This window comes from Eurytemora carolleeae, unplaced genomic scaffold, assembly GCF_000591075.1.
Source record: "Eurytemora carolleeae unplaced genomic scaffold, Eaff_2.0 scaffold769, whole genome shotgun sequence".
Lineage (NCBI taxonomy): Eukaryota > Metazoa > Arthropoda > Copepoda > Calanoida > Temoridae > Eurytemora > Eurytemora carolleeae.
In genome coordinates, this window is record NW_019397622.1 from 41634 (window position 1) to 60389 (window position 18756).

An 18756-nucleotide genomic window follows, 5' to 3' on the forward strand; every position below is an offset into this window, starting at 1 on the left:
GGGGGGAGGGCTAGGAAACTATTTATAAAAATGATTTCTAAGCTGTAAAAATAAAGCTGTTAAGCTCCCTTAGTCGAATTCTGGTAAAATTATTATATTTTCTTTGTCAACTCTTATATTAAAGAAACTATAGCCATATCTTAAAGTGATCCTCTTTTTATAGAGGTACATGTCCGATTGAGTGAGATATCCTAGATTTCTGTGCAAAAATTGATTGTGGTTTTCCCTGCGAATGTGATTTGAGAATTTATGGTGCTGCGCTACATAAGGATTTTTTTGCGCAAAAAAACGGCGATTGCCTAAATTTCATCGTATTTTAGAGATATAAAAAACTAATTTTACGTCAAGTTTCAATGAGACAATTGTATTATTTTGCGCCCGTTAACTATCATGCTCTCACTATATAAACAGTGTACAGTGATTCCCACAAAGCATAAGCATTTAATGACGACCTGAAACTAGCTTACAACAACCATAAATATTAGAATTATCACTCAATAAAAACTATACGGTCGTCTCTGAACTTGTTGGCAACCTAGTAATTTCCATATTTTCTGTTCACTCTGTATTTAATGATTCCTAATACTAGACTAAATACTTTTTATGGAGAAACATAAAGTCGAATGCCGCGTAAATCTTTGATTTACGGAATAGGATTTAACAGGGGCGGATACAGGATATAAGTGAGGGGTGTGTTAGATTTATATCAGAACCAAAAAATCCAGATTTAGGAACAAAAAGACGTGACACAGGAGAATTTTTTTATGGTAGATATTTTTCCTGTTTTGCACTCGGTTTTCTTTCCCTTAGGTGCTATTGAGGAGCTATTCTAAAATCTCATAGGGGGGCTGCGCCCCCCCCCACCTGAATCCGTGAGGGGGTGCGAAGGTCCTGCTCCCCCTGTATCCGCCCCTGAATAGGAACTCCTATAAAGGGAGTGTTCGCAAAATATGTAAAAAGAGAAAATTGTAAATCGCATTTTTAGGATTGAAATTAGATTCTCTATTCATACACATAGGTTAAAAAAAAGACAGTACTGATTGAATACAATCAGTTTTTGGATCTTTGTGAAGTCATTTACTCACACTGAGTGTACGTACACTCGAATTTCCCTGGCCTCATTTTCAGCTAGAACACTAGAAATATCTCCGTCGCGTTTATCAGTCTAAGTCAACGAGGTTATAGTGTATAGAGTGATGATGTACGCTAATCAACGAGGTTATAGTGTATAGAGTGATGATGTACGCTAATCAACGAGGTTATAGTGTATAGAGTGATGATGTACGCTAACCCTTTACTAATTGTATAGGCCATAAACTATACCGAGAGCGTACTGCATATTTGTTTATTATAAGTTGATTCTGGCTTGGCCTGACCTATAGTATATCAATATTAGTAAACAGTTGTAAGTGTACAGTACAGCTAACTGAGCACACAGGTAGAGAACTATCATCCCCCCTGGTCTAATGTTTATATGATGATGTTGTTAATCTTAAATGCCGCTCTAAAAATTAAGGGGTATTTGAAATAACGTCTAAAGGTGGGAGGAAACCCCTGGCCAAAGAGAATAAAATATATATATTCTATTCTCTTTGCCCCTGGCCGCCATGAGCCTCCCATATTTGCTATACAGCACCGAGCCTCCGCTATGCAGTATAAATTTCATATGAAAACTTCAACAAGTTATAAAGTGAATTTGGTTAGATTTGTTAAAATCTTTGAGTTAAGTGCAGATACCTTTCTTAAACAAATCATTTAAGTTTAGAAAATCTTGTAATGGAAAATTATTATTATATTAAAGAGCTATCTCAATAAAAAAATCAACGTAAAAGTTATTTCTCAAATCAAAGATTTTATTTAATAAAATCGATTTCATGTTAGAAATTGTTTTCTTCTTTTCGCGTAAAAAAAAACTTTGGAAGATTTAGTATAAAATTTGGACTGCAAAGCGGAAGCTTGGTGCTGCAAAGCAAATCAGGGAGGCTCATGGCGGCTGGGGTTTCCCTCCCTAATCGGGAAACGTATTATAGTTTTATTTTTAAAGAGCTATCTCAATAAAAAAATCAACGTAAAAGTTATTTCTCAAATCAAAGATTTTATTTAATAAAATCGATTTCATGTTAGAAATTGTTTTCTTCTTTTCGCGTAAAAAAAAACTTTGGAAGATTTAGTATAAAATTTGGACTGCAAAGCGGAAGCTTGGTGCTGCAAAGCAAATCAGGGAGGCTCATGGCGGCTGGGGTTTCCCTCCCTAATCGGGAAACGTATTATAGTTTTATTTAAATCATACATTAAATTAATCTGGTTATTTCTATATATTCTCTTTATTTTTATTTTCAAAAATGAACTTGTATCATACAGGAAACTCGAAAGTTTCGTTTCATAAATCTCTGTTAAGTTACCGGCTTTGGTTTAAGTTCTAAACCAAACGTTTTAAACACATGTACGCAGTACGCTGTACATTAAATACAGTTGTACCTCATTCTTGGTTGTATACAATCCGCTGCAGTACGTTTACAAACCCCAAACTAGACATGTTGAAAATATATAATTGCAAATATTAAAATTATTGTTTATTTTAGCTGCGAACATTTTTGATTAAAAAGAATTAGAAGTTTCGCAGAATTTTCGGTTTCTGTTGGCAGATTTTATTAAACATTTGAGTAATGTTTGTTAGATACATTTTTTAACTGCCCCTAAGAAATACCTTGGGTCATTCGAGGGGCCATCAATTTTTGGCCTTGTTCGGTTAAGCCATTTTGGTGTTAATTGGAATACAGACAGTACAGACAGTACAGACAGCAGATCCATTAAATTATTGTATTTTATATTTTCAGATTTGAGAATGGTTCGTGTTTTTAGTTGGGAATATTTCTCTTTCCTTCAGATCGACAATGCAGCAGCATATAAGGTGATATGTTAATCTAAGTGACTGTTCGCGAAAAATGAAAGGGTGTATAGGCTTACGGCGATAAATAATCGCTTTTGATCGCTAATAATCTTACTTCTATTTGTTGCGTCTATAAGGAGAAAATTGTTAAAAACGACTTATACTGAATCGCTACGATTTAGAAAGTTGTGATTTACAACTGGATCGTAAAGAAATAAAAGTTAATTTCAAACGAATCATTCAGATATTACAATCTGTAGTCATCGATTATTTTCGACGCATGCGTTAATAGTTTACATTTAATTTTCGTTTTATATACAATGCACTTAAAACGCCGAAATAGTTGGCCGCCATTTTTCTTAGCTCTCGATGCTTTGAATGATTACAAGTGTCAGATACACAGTGCATTGTATATAAAACAAATAATTGACATATTATGAAATATTAACTATATACAAATGCGTCGAAAAACAAACGATGACTTTAGGTTGTAATATCTGAATGATTTGCTTAAAATTAAATTAATTATTTTACGATGCGAGTCGTATATTGCAACTTTCTGAATTTGTATTGACGCTACGTTCTTAGGTTCAAGTCGTGTTTAACAATTTTCTCCTTAAAGACGCAACAGATAGAAGTTAGATTAGTAGCGATCAAAAGCGATTATTTTTCGCCGTAAGCCCATATCCACTTTTATTTTTTCGCGAACACTCCCTTTAAAGAGACTGTTAGCGTAATTTCATGTGACCCGATTCACGACGGTACAATTGAAATCTATGAAATGCGAAAGTCACTTGTAGAGAGAAACCAAATTTATAAAATTATCAACATTGATCATACTTAATCAGACAAAGATTTTCAGGGTCTGTTGTAAATCAGACTTTGCCATCTTTGTATGGAGGGTCGCTTGAAATAACATTTATATCCCCTTTAAAAAATGAGTTTTGAATGAAAAAAATTTACTTTCCGAAAGACCTGACCAGTGCAGTCCCATCCTATCCCTCCTTCTCGTAGCTATCTTCAGTAATAACCAGAAAACAGTGGAATAGAAAGATGATTTATAGAAGATGAGTGAATTTAAATTTAATACTTAGCTAACATTTTTATTAGACACTAATTAAATAATTCATTTAGTTAAATGAGTCTGCTTACACTGCACAAATGCTGTGTCTTAAGCTCAATGGTCTTGTTAATGTTATAACTTGGTTCTAAAAGTCGTCTTCCTATTTCAAAGTATTCTGGTTATCACTGTTTCTTAACCTAATATGGGATAGCTGTAATCACGAGATGTTTTTCTTTTTTTCTCTTTTTTTTACCCCCTTCGTCCCTGATAATTATCACTAAACTTAAATTTCAAATTCAATTTAAAATCTGCACTTTAAATCCATGTTTATTGAAACTCTCTGTGTTCGAACACCATCTTTGTGTAAAGTTTTCCTACTTTGAATAATATTTACATATTTTAATTATAAAGTTGTGACATCTTGGAAAAATTCAGTGACTTTAAGAAAGTTAACATGAACTCGCTTTTTTAAAAACTTTGTCTATTTTAAGACTGACTTTTAATGACTTTTACCAACTTAAACCGACGTGTACCGACTTGACCCGACTTGACCCAACTGACTTCTTGTACAGACTGACTTCTTGTACAGACTGACTCCTTGTACAGACTGACTCCTTGTACAGACTGACTCCTTGTACAGACTGACTCCTTGTACAGACTGACTCCTTGTACAGACTGACTCCTTGTACAGACTGACTCCTTGTACAGACTGACTCCTTGTACAGACTGACTCCTTGTACAGACTGACTCCTTGTACAGACTGACTCCTTGTACAGACTGACTCCTTGTACAGACTGACTCCTTGTACAGACTGACTCCTTGTACAGACTGACTCCTTGTACAGACTGACTCCTTGTACAGACTGACTCCTTGTACAGACTGACTCCTTGTACAGACTGACTCCTTGTACAGACTGACTCCTTGTACAGACTGACTCCTTGTACAGACTGACTCCTTGTACAGACTGACTCCTTGTACAGACTGACTCCTTGTACAGACTGACTCCTTGTACAGACTGACTCCTTGTACAGACTGACTCCTTGTACAGACTGACTCCTTGTACAGACTGACTCCTTGTACAGACTGACTCCTTGTACAGACTGACTCCTTGTACAGACTGACTCCTTGTACAGACTGACTCCTTGTACAGACTGACTCCTTGTACAGACTGACTCCTTGTACAGACTGACTCCTTGTACAGNCTGTATATCAAGAACAAATTGTTAAACAGAGAGAACCTAGGAGAAAGGGGGGGGGGTATCAAGGGAAGGTATTATGTTGGCTTAGAAGGAAGGTGCAGGCGAGGGGAATAAAGTCTGAAAATTTTTTTTGTCAAGGATGCCATGGCTAATGAGGTTGATAGCGGAACTGAGCTAGACAGCCCTAATGAAGACGAAGAGGAAAAGGAAGAAGGAGAGAAGAAAGACGACTAGACTTCCGCCATTTTTTTCTTAAATTCTCGCGCATTACCAAAATTAAAAATGGCGCATTTTTCAATTAAAAACTAATATGCAAGCAAGCAGTTTTTTTGCACTTAAACATGTGATATTTGCTCAGAATTAGAGCAACATGAATAATCGATCTGATATATTTTTTTAATGCTTCAGAGTGAAATCTTATTTTGTAATATTTTTGTTCATTTACACTTTATACATTATACATTCTGTACACTTTAAAAATACATTTTAACATGTTTTCATATTTTTTTATTCAATCGTTATTTTTGTTTTTATATTTTTTTTTGTTTTTCTTCTTTTTAATCTTATTTTGAGTTTGACGATACAGCCTTTCCTAAACTTTCTAACCTAACCTAACCTAACCTAACCTAACCTTTCCTAACCTAACCTAAACTTTCATAACCTTTCCTAACCTTTCCTAACCTTTCCTAACCTTTCCTCCCCTTTCCTCCCCTTTCCTAACCTTTCCTCCCCTTTCCTCCCCTTTCCTAACCTTTCCTCCCCTTTCCCAACCTTTCTTTGTTCGATAATTTTTTGTTTTTTATCTCCCCGCGGTATTTTGTGATACTGCTAAAATTCATACAAACAAACAAGCAAACACGGAAAATACCTATGTTTATTTTTATAGCCTTTTGTATTTGTTGAAAAATCTTGACATCAGTATTCCTTCTATAAATTTTATATATAAATATATAATCGGCGATTTTTGAAATTGCGCAAATTTATTCAGAAAAATAAGTGATTTTTTAAAATGCGCAAAATTCAGAAAATCAGCGATTTTTGAAAATGCACATATTTATGCAGAAAAGTCAGCGAAATACGATCAACAACTAAAAGCAGGTTTAAGGGCAACAGTTTACAGCTAAAATTGTTATCCTAATTGGTATATAAAGCTCTTCTAAGATCAGTTATAATATCAGTTATAAAATTTAACTGAATTTAAAATTTTCCATTGTAAATTACGATCAAGACGAGATTGGTAACATGATACATTTTACTAAATAAAATAAAATTTAAGCCCACACATACAGAGACATAGAGAAAATTTTAAAACTTGAAAATAATGGGTTCCTTATTATCAGAATATTGTTCGAAGTCTAGAAGTTTTAGAAATGTGAAATGAAAGAAAATGTCTTATATAATTTTTCTTTTAAATTTCTCTTTAAAAACAACAAAGTTCTTCGATCTGAAACATTATTTAAATCTTCGAATTTTTAGAGAGAAATAGTTTGGAGACATTTTAAAGATAAATAAAATTATGGCTGTTTTGAGTTATTTTTGCATAATTTCGCATGCATTTTTGCATTATTTTTGCATGAACAATAAAGGATAAGGTTACAGAAACGACTGTGCAGAATTTATACGGTCTGTTTCCTGCTACTTATGACTAGCATGGGAATCCGGCGTTGCCCAGGGGAGGGAATCTCCTGCCGCCATAAGCCTCCCATTTTGCTATGATTTAAGAAATACCTTTATTGTGATTTCTTCTAAATTTAATAATTCTTAAAAACAATAATTTTGCATTATATAAGATTTATCTAAACATAACAATTTAAAAAAAAGTTTTCCTTAAATCAAAGATTTTAACAAATCAAATAGAATTCATAATTTGTTTTCTTTATATCTCCTTTTGGCGTAAGAAGTTAAAAAGATTTTGTGTAAAATTTCTACTGTACAGCGGAGGCTCAGTGCCGCTTGGCAGATCTGGGTGGCTCATGGCGGCCGGGGGTACCTCCCACGCCAACTGTCAGAGCTGTTCGCTCGAATTACCCAATCAAAATTTAAGTAAATCGTTCATGGGGCTTCTGATTCCCTGCAACATTAAACTTGTATCTTTGTCAAATCATTGAATAATCCATTAAAAGGATTTTATTTAAGGCAGAAGACTAAATTTAATTACTCGAAATCGTCAAATTTTATGAGTTTCAGGCCGTCCTTACAGTCTCATCCTTTGTGGGTAACCCTGGTATTTTCTTGTAGTTGGTAAAAAATATATTATTTTTTCCTACCTTTTTATGTTAATTTGTCAGAGTTGGTTAGGAAGCGTTTATCGGAAGAAAAGTGTATTTAAGATTAATTGATTTGGAAACCATTGATTTCACTGATCAAGGGGGGCTGAGCCCTCAAAACCCCCCTCAAGACGATAGTTAAACTTTTTTTCTGAAACCGTTTCTTTTATTTTTGGATATCTAAACTTTAAGAAAATCACGAACAAAAACAAAGAAAATGTGACAAAAACATCTTAGAAATTGTTTTATTTTATTTTTTTGTATGCACATATTATCGGAATTATCATTTGGTTAAATCTAGAAAAAAAAAAATTCAATTCGTCACTTTCTTTTTAGAAACTAAATGTAGTTAAGAGTACACTTTCTATAGTTTTAGATTGTTATTTCACATAGATGAGACTTGCGGAGTCCTTCTTTTAAGGGTATGGTTGTCATCTCTGCATGGAGGGTCACTTGAAATTACACTTACAGTCCCTTTAAGAACCTTTTTGAATCCGGAAAGAAATTAACTGAAATAATTATTAAAAAAATTATAGTGTGCACCATTTATTTTCTCTTCGTGCATTTACAAAAAATTAAACTTTAAGCTTTCCCCACATTTTTGAATTTTCAAAAGAGGATTTCAAAATGTTCAAAACGGCCGTAACATTTCGTGGGGGTAATAAATAGGTCAATAAAAAAATTTGGTGGACCTGCCGTTTCGGAATATGCTATATACAAACAGACACATAGACAGACACCAGACTAAAATACAGGGTTACCACAAAACATTAGACTTTTAAGACGACCTGAAATATGACAATTTCAGGGTTAAATTAAGTCTTATGCTTTCAATGTAGTCTTTAATAGATTATTTAAAGTTTTGGCAAAGAAATAAAGAAGTTTATAGTTGCAGGGAGTTCTGAATATATGGAAACAGACAATATAAATTTTGTATAATTGTCTCTGATGTCTCATTCTTTGTTGGTAACCCTGTATATCAAGAACAAATTGTTAAACAGAGAGAACGAGTTAATTTAAAAAGATTAATCTTAAATCCAGTTCATTCAAAAGTTTTCAAATTGTGAAAAACAGAAAACTCTGGCGTAGGAAGACGATATTAAAGGGTAATTGATGTTGTTACAAAGCAAATTCACAAGTAACTTAAAAAATCACTTCTGTAGTGAAATATTGGCCTGTTTACACTGCTCATTTTAAGCCATAACTTGAGTCTTAAAGTCGTCTTCCTATTCAAGAATTTTCTGGTTCTGACTGTATACTCTCATGATTAAAAAGATTAAAATTGGATAATTTATTCTGTACTAAAATGATGTTGTACATCGTATAATGAGTAGTTAAAGAATTCATTGTACATGAAATGTTTTGTCTGCCAAACAAAACAAAAATGCTGGTGTACAACTGTACATGTGTATACATTAACACATCTTGATCCACGTACAGTACACGTGTTTTCTAGAAATACAGGATTTAAGGTAATATTATATTAACAAGATTTAGATAAATAGATAGATTGAGAACTGTAACTGTACAGTTTACATGAAAAGTCTAGTTGGTTCTTTGGGCACATATGTACGCTTAACTATAACAACATAAATATAATCTAGACATGTTTATATTTTGTAAGGGATATTTATGTACACATACGTACAACAGTCATCACATGTTTGTAACAAAATAATTATAAGTAAAATATTTCTTAATATATTTTAAAATTCATTCTCAAAAAATCAATGAAAATCAATTAATATTTTTTTTAGATTAATTCATTGAATAATAATCCGATAGTAGAAGTTATGTACAAGAACGAAATTTTATCAAGATGATTATCCAGAAAGAATAAATACTATTTACATACAGTGAATCCCAGATATATGATTACATAGTAAGTGTTTATTATAATGTCGTATTCCGCAGAAAAACAAGTTCACTAAATCAATTGCTGTCCTGAATATTTTAGGGCTATTAAAAAGCGAACATCTCAGCAGCTTTCTTTTTGTGCAGACTAATGATGAAGCATAACAGCTGTCAAACTTTTGGAAATAAATTTCAAGACGACATTTAATGCGCTCTTGCTATGTATTCTTATATGTAAGATTGGCTGTATATGTACATTTTACAAGAGTACATGTAATTAAGATAAAGGGATAGGCGTATTAACATGTGAAAAGCTAACATCATTCTATTGCAGCTTTGCTTCCTGACCAGCTTACATTTAATTAGAAAAAATTTATTATTGAAACATCAAAATGGAAAACAAAGCTTTAATGCAATGTCGGCTTCATCCTATCTGTAAAGACACCTATCACTCTATACCAGTTTTGAAGTGCCTGTGTACAGTTTAAAATTATATTATTATTTTCTATTGCATTCTTTACTTTCCTGCTTAATCTGCTGTTTCATGAAGACCTGACATTTTGTTCGCATAATTTCACAATTTTTTGTTTGCAAAACTTCGCAACGTTTTGTTCGGTTTATTTTGAACAATTATTGTCAGGGATTCCTGAAAGGTTTAAGGAACAATTTATTAAAGTATTTGAGCAAAAAGACAAGACTTGTTTTTTAACCACAATTACAATTTTTTTTACTACTAGGGTGTCGCAAAACACTAAAATATAGTCCTCAATCTTTGATAGTTCATAAACAACAAAGTTTTTGTCTGAGATTTTTAAAAGAAACAAAAATAGAGTCATTGTAATCTTAGACATTCTCTAAATTATTTATTAAATTAAAACTGTGACGAAAAATTGCAAAATGATTTTTCAATGTCCATGTCAGATTTTTGGCATGATAAACGGAATGTTTGAGGGGAATTTGAAATTTCACCGGTTTTTGAAGCAAAAAAAGAAAAGATGGTTTTTATTTCCAAGGAAAGGCAAAAAACTACCTTAAAGTTGGTCTTAGACTTATAACAAAAAAACCTGCGAAGTTCAAGAAAAATCACAAAAATGGCGTTTTTTTTACCAAAAGAGAGAAATAGATAAAAAAAATCTTATCCCGAAACTGTTGTGCCCTGTATATATAAAACAAGAAAAAAATGTCTTCTTTTAAAAAAATTGTCAAAAAATGGTATTATTTTAAATGAATGAAAATTCTAGGATTTAATGAATCTCTAATTTCAACAAATTAAAAATAAATTTTGATATTTAAGCTTCCAAAATTTGAACTTTAAAATACCGGGTAATAGGAAATAATTACAGCAGGGGGGGGGGGGCTCTGTAAAAATATATCGAAGTTTTATCGATAAAAGTTATTATTACCACATCTAACATTTTTACAAAATCGTTTGGATAGATTTTTTTCGAACATGGTCTAGACTTTTAAACTATAGGGAGGTAACATACAGTTAAACCCTAAATATTAAATACATCGAAAGAATTTTTTCAAATGTCGTATTCTTCATTTTCTGATATTGCAATGTTGCAGATATTTAGTTTTTTAATTAAATGATTATATGGAGCTCTATATAACTGTTCCTGCATATTCATGGCTGTTCATTTATTTTCGCAATCACTGAGATTTACGTAAAATAGTATAAAACCCATTGAAAATTGTCAAGACGAAATTTCATAGATTCTTTCGATAAATTTAAAATTTAAGGTTCATCTGTACTACTACGGGAATAGAACAATGTACTTAATAAATACAATGTACTCGATAAATACAATGTACTTGATAAATACAATGTACTTGATAAACACATTGTACTTGATAAATTCAATGTACTTGATAAATTCAATGTACTTGATAAATACAATGTACTTGATACATTCAATGTACTTGATAAATACAATGTACTTGATAAATTCAATGTACTTGATACATTCAATGTACTTGATACATTCAATGTATTTGATAAATACAATGTTCTTGATACATTCAATGTACTTGATACATTCAATGTATTTGATAAATACAATGTTCTTGATACATTCAATGTACTTGATACATTCAATGTATTTGATAAATACAATGTTCTTGATACATTCAATGTACTTGATACATTCAATGTATTTGATAAATACAATGTACTTGATAAATACAATGTACTTGATACATTCAAGGTACTTGATAAATTCAATGTCCAGTGGTCCACTCTAGAGTTAATTGGGGTTCAATATTCCAAAAACTTTGTAAATAATAATTCAAATTTTTCAAATTTTACCCCCTCGTCATCAAGATACGAGTGTGGTAATAGAAACGTTAACATTTTGGTTCGTTAAAATAAACTTACGGAAAGTGTTTCAAATTATGAATATTTGGATCGAAATTGCGAACAGAAAGTTAGGGAAAATTTGTGAGTTATCCCAAGCCTAGTGTTCAGATTTCGAACAAAGTGTTATTTCTCTTTTAACAGTGGAGGGAGGGGCAGTGAGTTATATCATTGCAGCAATCCGTTAATATAACTTTCGGCCATGTGATTAAAGGGGACTGATGATTAGAGTGACCATTCATGCAAAGATGGCAACGATTTGCAACGGTGTCCTTAAAAGCTCCGTCTGACCAAACATAAGTTAGATATCCATGTCACTTTGAATTGTTCATTTTTATTTTCAGCATCTTTGTGAAATTGGCTAGCGCATTTTTTGCTTATAAGAAGCAATGGAGATATTCTAAGAGATAAACACTTTTGAGTCGGAATAACGACGGTATCTTTCATGTTTTTGATCAGATTAAGATTTCAAGAGTACCCTTGTTAATCGGACATTGCCATCTTTGCATTGAGGGTCACTTTACATTACGCTCACAGTCCTTTTAGGTACTTAATGACCCTTTTGCAAATCTATCCAGGAACTTAATTTAAAAATCACATAATTTATAGAAATAAAAATCCCAGAATGATTTCTAACTGTGTGATAATTTGAACTTTCGAATAGGATAAGAGATGAATATAGGATTGCTAAATGTCGTAATTTAGCAAACAGTCCTATCCCTCTCTTCTTTCACTTATTCTCAATGGTTTGACATCACGAGACCTCTTGATTGAAATGAAATTCAAATTTTAACTTTTTCTAGGGAATGATTTCAATGGTTGTTTTTATAAAAACGTGCAACTGATTAATTTCAAAGTTTGTCTCTTTGTTGATTTGAAGCTGTACTTCTACAGGAGGAGCTTGATAGGAAGCAGCAATTTCGAGGATTTTTATAGTTTTCGTGCAATTGTCATTTTATACTGTTTCTTACACCTTTACAACACATGATTATAAATTGTGCACTGAAGTGTACAATTGCAGTATATTGTACTGCAGTTCAAGCCTCTGGATCTGCTGAGTGTTCTAAAGAACACAATATCCTGTACATGCTTTATGTACTGGATTTTGAACACGTTCAACCCCTGCAGTGTTTTGTATGTTCTCTATCACAAGAAGAACAAATCAGGATTCTGAAAAAATTCAAGATGGCGGCCTGGGGGAAAATGGCGGCATGAAAAAAATGGCGGGAAAAGGAAAACTTATTATGTTTCTTTCATTTGTAAACTGGTTTGATATTAATTGTCCTACTGCAGTTCCATTAAACTGGCCGGGTTCCATTCTGTCTCTAGATATAATATTAAACAAGATTAGGTCTGATCCAAACTTAGATTGAATTTCAAATGATTAAAATGTTCTTAAAGAATTTTGAACAATATAGAATGATCTACGGTACACACTGCAGTAAGTGTATAGTACAGTTACCAATATTTTCAATATTTCAATATTGGAATAAGATTTTTCACTCAATTTGTTCAAGGGGAACTTCAACGATAGAATAGGATTGGATAAATGCAAGGATAAATGGAAAGGGAAGGGAAAGCACATAATTTTACGAGGCATTTACATAACTCTGCTCATTTCCTACCAACTAATTTGCCAAATTTTAAACTACAATGAAAACCAGAAAAAAGTGGAATAGGAAGAAGACATTAGAGCAATAATTAGGGTTATTTGATGTTGTTAAAAAGCAAGTATAGTTTTACTAGTAACTTATCAAATCACTTATTAAGTAAAATGGGTCTGTTTACACTGTTATTAGGCTATCTAAAGCTGAAAGTCACAACTGAAGTCTAAAAGTCGTATTCCTACTCCAGAGTTTTTCTGGTTCTCACTACGAGGATTTCGTTACAATTTGCAATAGGGCGAGCTAAGAATTTTTGCAGGTTTTGATTTGTAAGGTGCAAGTCTTATGTACTGATGTACGGTACGATTAAAGGTAATCTAGTAGGCGTACATAAAAAATAATTTTTATAAATTTCATTGATGAGAAGATATGAAAGGACAGAATAGAAGAAAAGGACTGAAATGGGCTGAACAGGACATTCAAATGAATCATTTCTGACAAGCTAGTTGTTCTGTTGTTCTGAAGAAATTCTAATCTGTAATTCTAACTTGCACCATTTATCAGTTAAGTTTTGGCGGGAAATTATTACAAATTGCGGCATTTTTGATTTATGCGCTGCTTGAAAATGCGCGGCCATCTTGAATTTCCTTTGTGTTGTGGGATAAATATAACACCTCTCTCTCTATATATAAATATTCTAAAATTCAACTTTTCAGCAAAAATATAAAGTTTAATACAGACATAACTTCAAAGCTAGGATTTTATCCCAACTTTGAATCTTGTGTACAAGAGTAATTGGAGAAAACGGAGGTTTTTGACTGACAGTCGAGGCTGACGGATTATACAAAACCTGAAGAAAAATGTTGGCATCATATCAAAACCTCTGTAGTTGCCTTAGCAAACAAAATGTTCAGTATTACACAGGTTAGGGGTAGGCAGGGGGCACAGGAAGAGTGACACCCCCTTCCTCCCTCTAGAATAATTACATATCTTTCGCAACTTTCAAAAATTTTTATTTTGCCCCCTGAATTAATTTCTAGTATGATTGAACCCATTTTTCTTAATTTCTGATTTCAATTTTCAATTTCGTGCCGTTTTGCCAAAAACCTCTGTTAGTAAAAAACTTATTTATTTTACTTTTGTTTCGTTTTTTCATTAGTTTGGGTTGGGTTTGTTGTAGTTGGTTTGTTTTGGTTTGCTTGATTTGTTTTGTTTGATTTTGTTTTCTTTGGTTTGGTTTTTTGGTTGCAGTTGGATTAGTTTGGCTTTAGATAAGTTTGGTTTGGTTTGGTTTGCTTCAGTTTGGTTTAGTTTGCTTTGTTTGGGTTTAGTTTGGTTTGGTTTTATTTCAGTTTGGTTTAACTTTTAGTTTGGTTTGGTGTTATTTTGGTGTGGTTTGGTTTTAATTTGGTGTGTTTTGGTTTAAGTTTAGTGTGGTTTGGTTTTAGTTTACTTTAGTTTGGTTTTTAGTTTTGTCTTGTTTGGTTTTAGATTAGTTTAGTTTTAATTTTAATTTTGTTTGGTTTTAGTTTAGCTTGTTGTGGTTTTAGTTTAGTTTGGTTTGCTTTTAGTTTAGTTTGGTTTTGTTTATTTTGGTTTTGTTTTAGTTTGGTTGCTTTGGCTTTAGATTCTTTTAGTTTTAATTTAGTTTGGTTTGTTTTGTTTTAATTTGGTTTGGTTTAGTTTGGTTTGTTTTGGTTTTATTATAGTTTGGTTTTAGTTTCAGTTTGGTTGGGTTTTAGTTTATTTTGGTTTGATTTGATTTTAGATTGTAATGTTTTGGTTTTATTATAGTTGGGTTTTTGTTTGATTTGTCTTGGTTTTAGTTTCGTTTGGTTTTGTTTCAATCTAGTTTTGTTGGGTTTTAGTTTAGTTTGGTTTGGTTTTAGTTAAGTTGGGGTTGGTTTTATAAGTTGGATTTGGTTTGGTTTGGCTTTAGTTTAATTTGTTTTGGGTTTGTTTGGTTTTAGTTTAGTTTGTTTTGGGTTTGTTTGGTTTTAGTTTAATTTGTTTTGGGTTTGTTTGGTTTTAGTTTAGTTTGTTTTGGGTTTGTTTGGTTTTAGTTTAATTTGTTTTGGGTTTGTTTGGCTTCAGTTTAATTTGTTTTGGGTTTGTTTGGTTTTAGTTGAGTTTGGTTTAGAAAGAAGAAAAGAGCTGATTGAAAAGTTGCCTAATTAAATTGATAGGATTTCCAGATTCATCTATTCATCTTTTCATCTATTCACCTATTTATCTATTCATCCTGGCGGGAAAACTTTGCTTGAATATCTAATTAGAAAATGGAAAATTTCGAATTGAATCCATGCATAAAGTTACTTTCATTAATCTCGCCTTAGAAATCTGCCAAAAGCATCGAACCACACATTAATTCTTATTCATTCAACCAATTCTTATTCATTTATTCTAATCTATTGACCCAATTCTTACTCATTTATTCTTATTTATTCATTCAATTCTTATTCATTTATTTTTATTCATTTATCCTGTTCTTACTCATTTATTCTTATTCATTCACCCAATTCTTATTCATTTATTCTAATTTATTGACCCGATTCTTACTCATTTATTCTTATTTATTCATTCAATTCTTATTCATTTATTTTTATTCATTTATCCTGCTCTTATTCATTTATTCTTATTCATTCACCCAATTCTTATTCATTTATTCTAATTTATTGACCCGATTCTTACTCATTTATTCTTATTCATTCATTCAATTCTTATTTATTCATTCTTATTTATTCATCCAATTCTTATTTATTTATTTCATTCATCCAATTCTTATTCATTTAATTTCATACCTTTACCCCCATTTTTTCATTATTTCACATAAACTTTTTTCTTAGACTTTTGATCATTTTGATTTTGTGAATCATTTGTCCAGGGGGAGCTCATTACCCTTTGGGGCATTAAACCCCATTGAAGACCATTGATTTAATTGACCCAAGGGGGGGGGATGAGCCCACATAGCCCCCTTTGTCACAGCCCCAATTATTTCTATTTTCCCAAACTTTATTTGTAATAATGGTCTAAATAAATCATTTTACCAATTGATTCACGAACTAATCAACCAATCAATTTTTTGATCAATCGATCAAACTATTTCATTAAGGAAAATCAAGCAATAATTTCCTTGGGTTTTTCTGGTTTCTCCGACTTGTCTCCTTTCCCACTGAGAAGGTGAGTAATCAAATCTAAAAAAAATCAAATTTGATCAATTCTAATTTTAAAAATTCAGTATCAGCCATTACTTTACTTTTAAAAATAAGTTTTATGAAAACATACAATTGACAACCTCATAATAATTGGATAAGATTAGTAAAAGGAAATTAAATATCTTCGTTAACTTTCTAATATGATCAAGTGCAATACAAATAAAGGTATGAACGACTTAAAAGGGGGTACACTACACGTTATCCGTTGAATTTAAGTCGACCATCTTTTGTGACACACTTTAGTCATTAGATAGCATTAGCTATCAAAAGCGGTGTGATAGTCTAATTACACAAAAGAATAACAAAGATACTGATTACTCTCCTTAAATTCTAATTATCTGATTTTATGATTTTTTTTCTCGTGGTTTCAAAAACTTGTTTACATCCCAGACAAGAAGAAAAATGGCCGAAAAGTTAGAAATTAAGCACAAGGAGTAGCTGGGCCTAAGGTCCTTGAGTTTCTAGCTTATAGTAAGTATAGTATATAGTAAAATACAATACATCGTAGAATTGGTAAAAGTTTAAAATTCTCAACTTCAGAGGACAAAGTTTAGTTAAAAGCTTTAAAGAGTCCCAGGAGATGAAATTTTAGAAAGAATTTCTAAAAATAGAACTAGTTAACTCAACTCTTGCTGGAAAAATGCACCAAAAAGTAAAGAAGACGAAACACGGGTAAATCTTAAAATCAAAATGGCGGAGAAATGCGGGAAAGAAACATAGCGGAGGAATATATTTCATGGCGGACACTGAGAAGAAACCGTAGCATTGATGTTTTTGGTCACTTTCCTGGTTTAGTTTTTATACACTTGGCCAACTATTGCAAATTTGAGAATATTCAAAATTTCATCATAACACAAAAACTTCCCATGTCAAAGTGAAGAGAAATCTCTGGGAGCAAGCGCAAAAAAAGTCGAATAAAATAAAATAAAGTAAACACACTGACCTATTGGGAGCGGGAAAATAATCGTTGAGTTCTTTTCCGCTGATATTGAATTCAGGGTCTGAAAAGATAAATAAATGAATAAATAGATTTTTGAATAAATGAATAAATGAATAAATGAATACATGAATACATGAATACATGAATACATGAATACATGAATACATGAATACATGAATACATGAATACATGAATACATGAATAAATGAATAAATGAATAAATGAATAAATAAATAAATGAATAATGTTGAAAAGATTAATTTGAGATTCAACACTTCTTAAGGTTTTAATGCATCACATCATTTGCAAATGAAATATGCAGAATACTAAAATCTGTAATTTTCAATTTGCATATTTTCATGCGGCAGAACTTGAATAAACCTGTTGATAAATAAGGGGGGAAAGCAGCAGAAGATTCCGCAATTACTTCGGAAGCTTCGCGCAATGCTCTTGATGCTTTCTGTTCTCCTTCTGCTGCGATTACCTAAAAATATATAATTTAAGAAAAGTTAAATATATATCTGTAAAAACAGGATAAATCCTCCAATATCTGTATATACAAGATAAATCCTGAAATTCTCCAATATCTCTGGTGCAGGGGAAGTTGACAACATTAAGGCAGTTGGCCCGAATACAAATGAGCAAAGGGAGGAATTTCTTATTTTTGTTTTAAAACTAAAACAAAAAAATTCTGCTACAACAAAGCTCCACAAATAGTATTATATTTCCACTTCTATACAAATCCTTGTACAATATAAAAACAAAGGAATTTAAATTATGCCACAAACTCAATTTTTCTAATCTTCTAATCTTCCAAACCTTAGATTTTTTGGTCTAACAGAATTCATAATTTGAAATTTCCAAGGTCTAAGATAATGAGTTGCACATTTAAATTTTATAATCTCATCGATTAAAAATATTCTTTTAAAGTACATTTTTATATTTTCAGTACAGTACAGAAAGTAGTACCAGTAGGCAGTACAGTACAACAGACAGTTCAGTTTAGGAAGAAGTACAAGGAGGTATACAGTTATACAATACACACTACAATGTTGTAGTTTCTGATATATGTCAAATTATAGTTCTCAAATCTCATTATAAGTTTAACAAACCTCATTGGAGGAAATTAATATTTGGGATGACATTGACATGGTTTCAAACCTAATATGAATATCAAACAAAATGAATTTAAAAAATGTAATTTCAAGTGACCCTCCATGCAAAGATGGAAATGTCCGATTCACAATTCTGTTTGCCTGATCAAGTTTGAATTAGATTTCAATATTTATAATTTGGAAAACTGATTATTTTCAATTGTAATTTCTCTTTAAAAGTGACTTAAGCATTTCTACTGCAGGAAACTCAGAG

General features: G+C 31.8%; 1 protein-coding gene across 1 annotated transcript in view; it reads right to left on the bottom strand.

Moving 5' to 3' along the window:
- Positions 1 to 13880: 13880 nt before the first annotated feature.
- Positions 13881 to 18756, bottom strand: part of LOC111715228 (band 7 protein AGAP004871) — a 47386-nt gene continuing 42510 nt past the window's right edge. The window contains exons 10-14 of the mRNA XM_023490533.1: positions 17770 to 17872; positions 17392 to 17454; positions 16366 to 16427; positions 15404 to 15475; positions 13881 to 13930 (exon numbers count right to left, since the gene is read on the bottom strand). Of these exons, the coding sequence (XP_023346301.1) occupies positions 15467 to 15475; positions 16366 to 16427; positions 17392 to 17454; positions 17770 to 17872 (237 nt within the window). The 3' untranslated portion in view covers positions 13881 to 13930; positions 15404 to 15466. The remainder of the gene's footprint in view (positions 13931 to 15403; positions 15476 to 16365; positions 16428 to 17391; positions 17455 to 17769; positions 17873 to 18756) is intronic.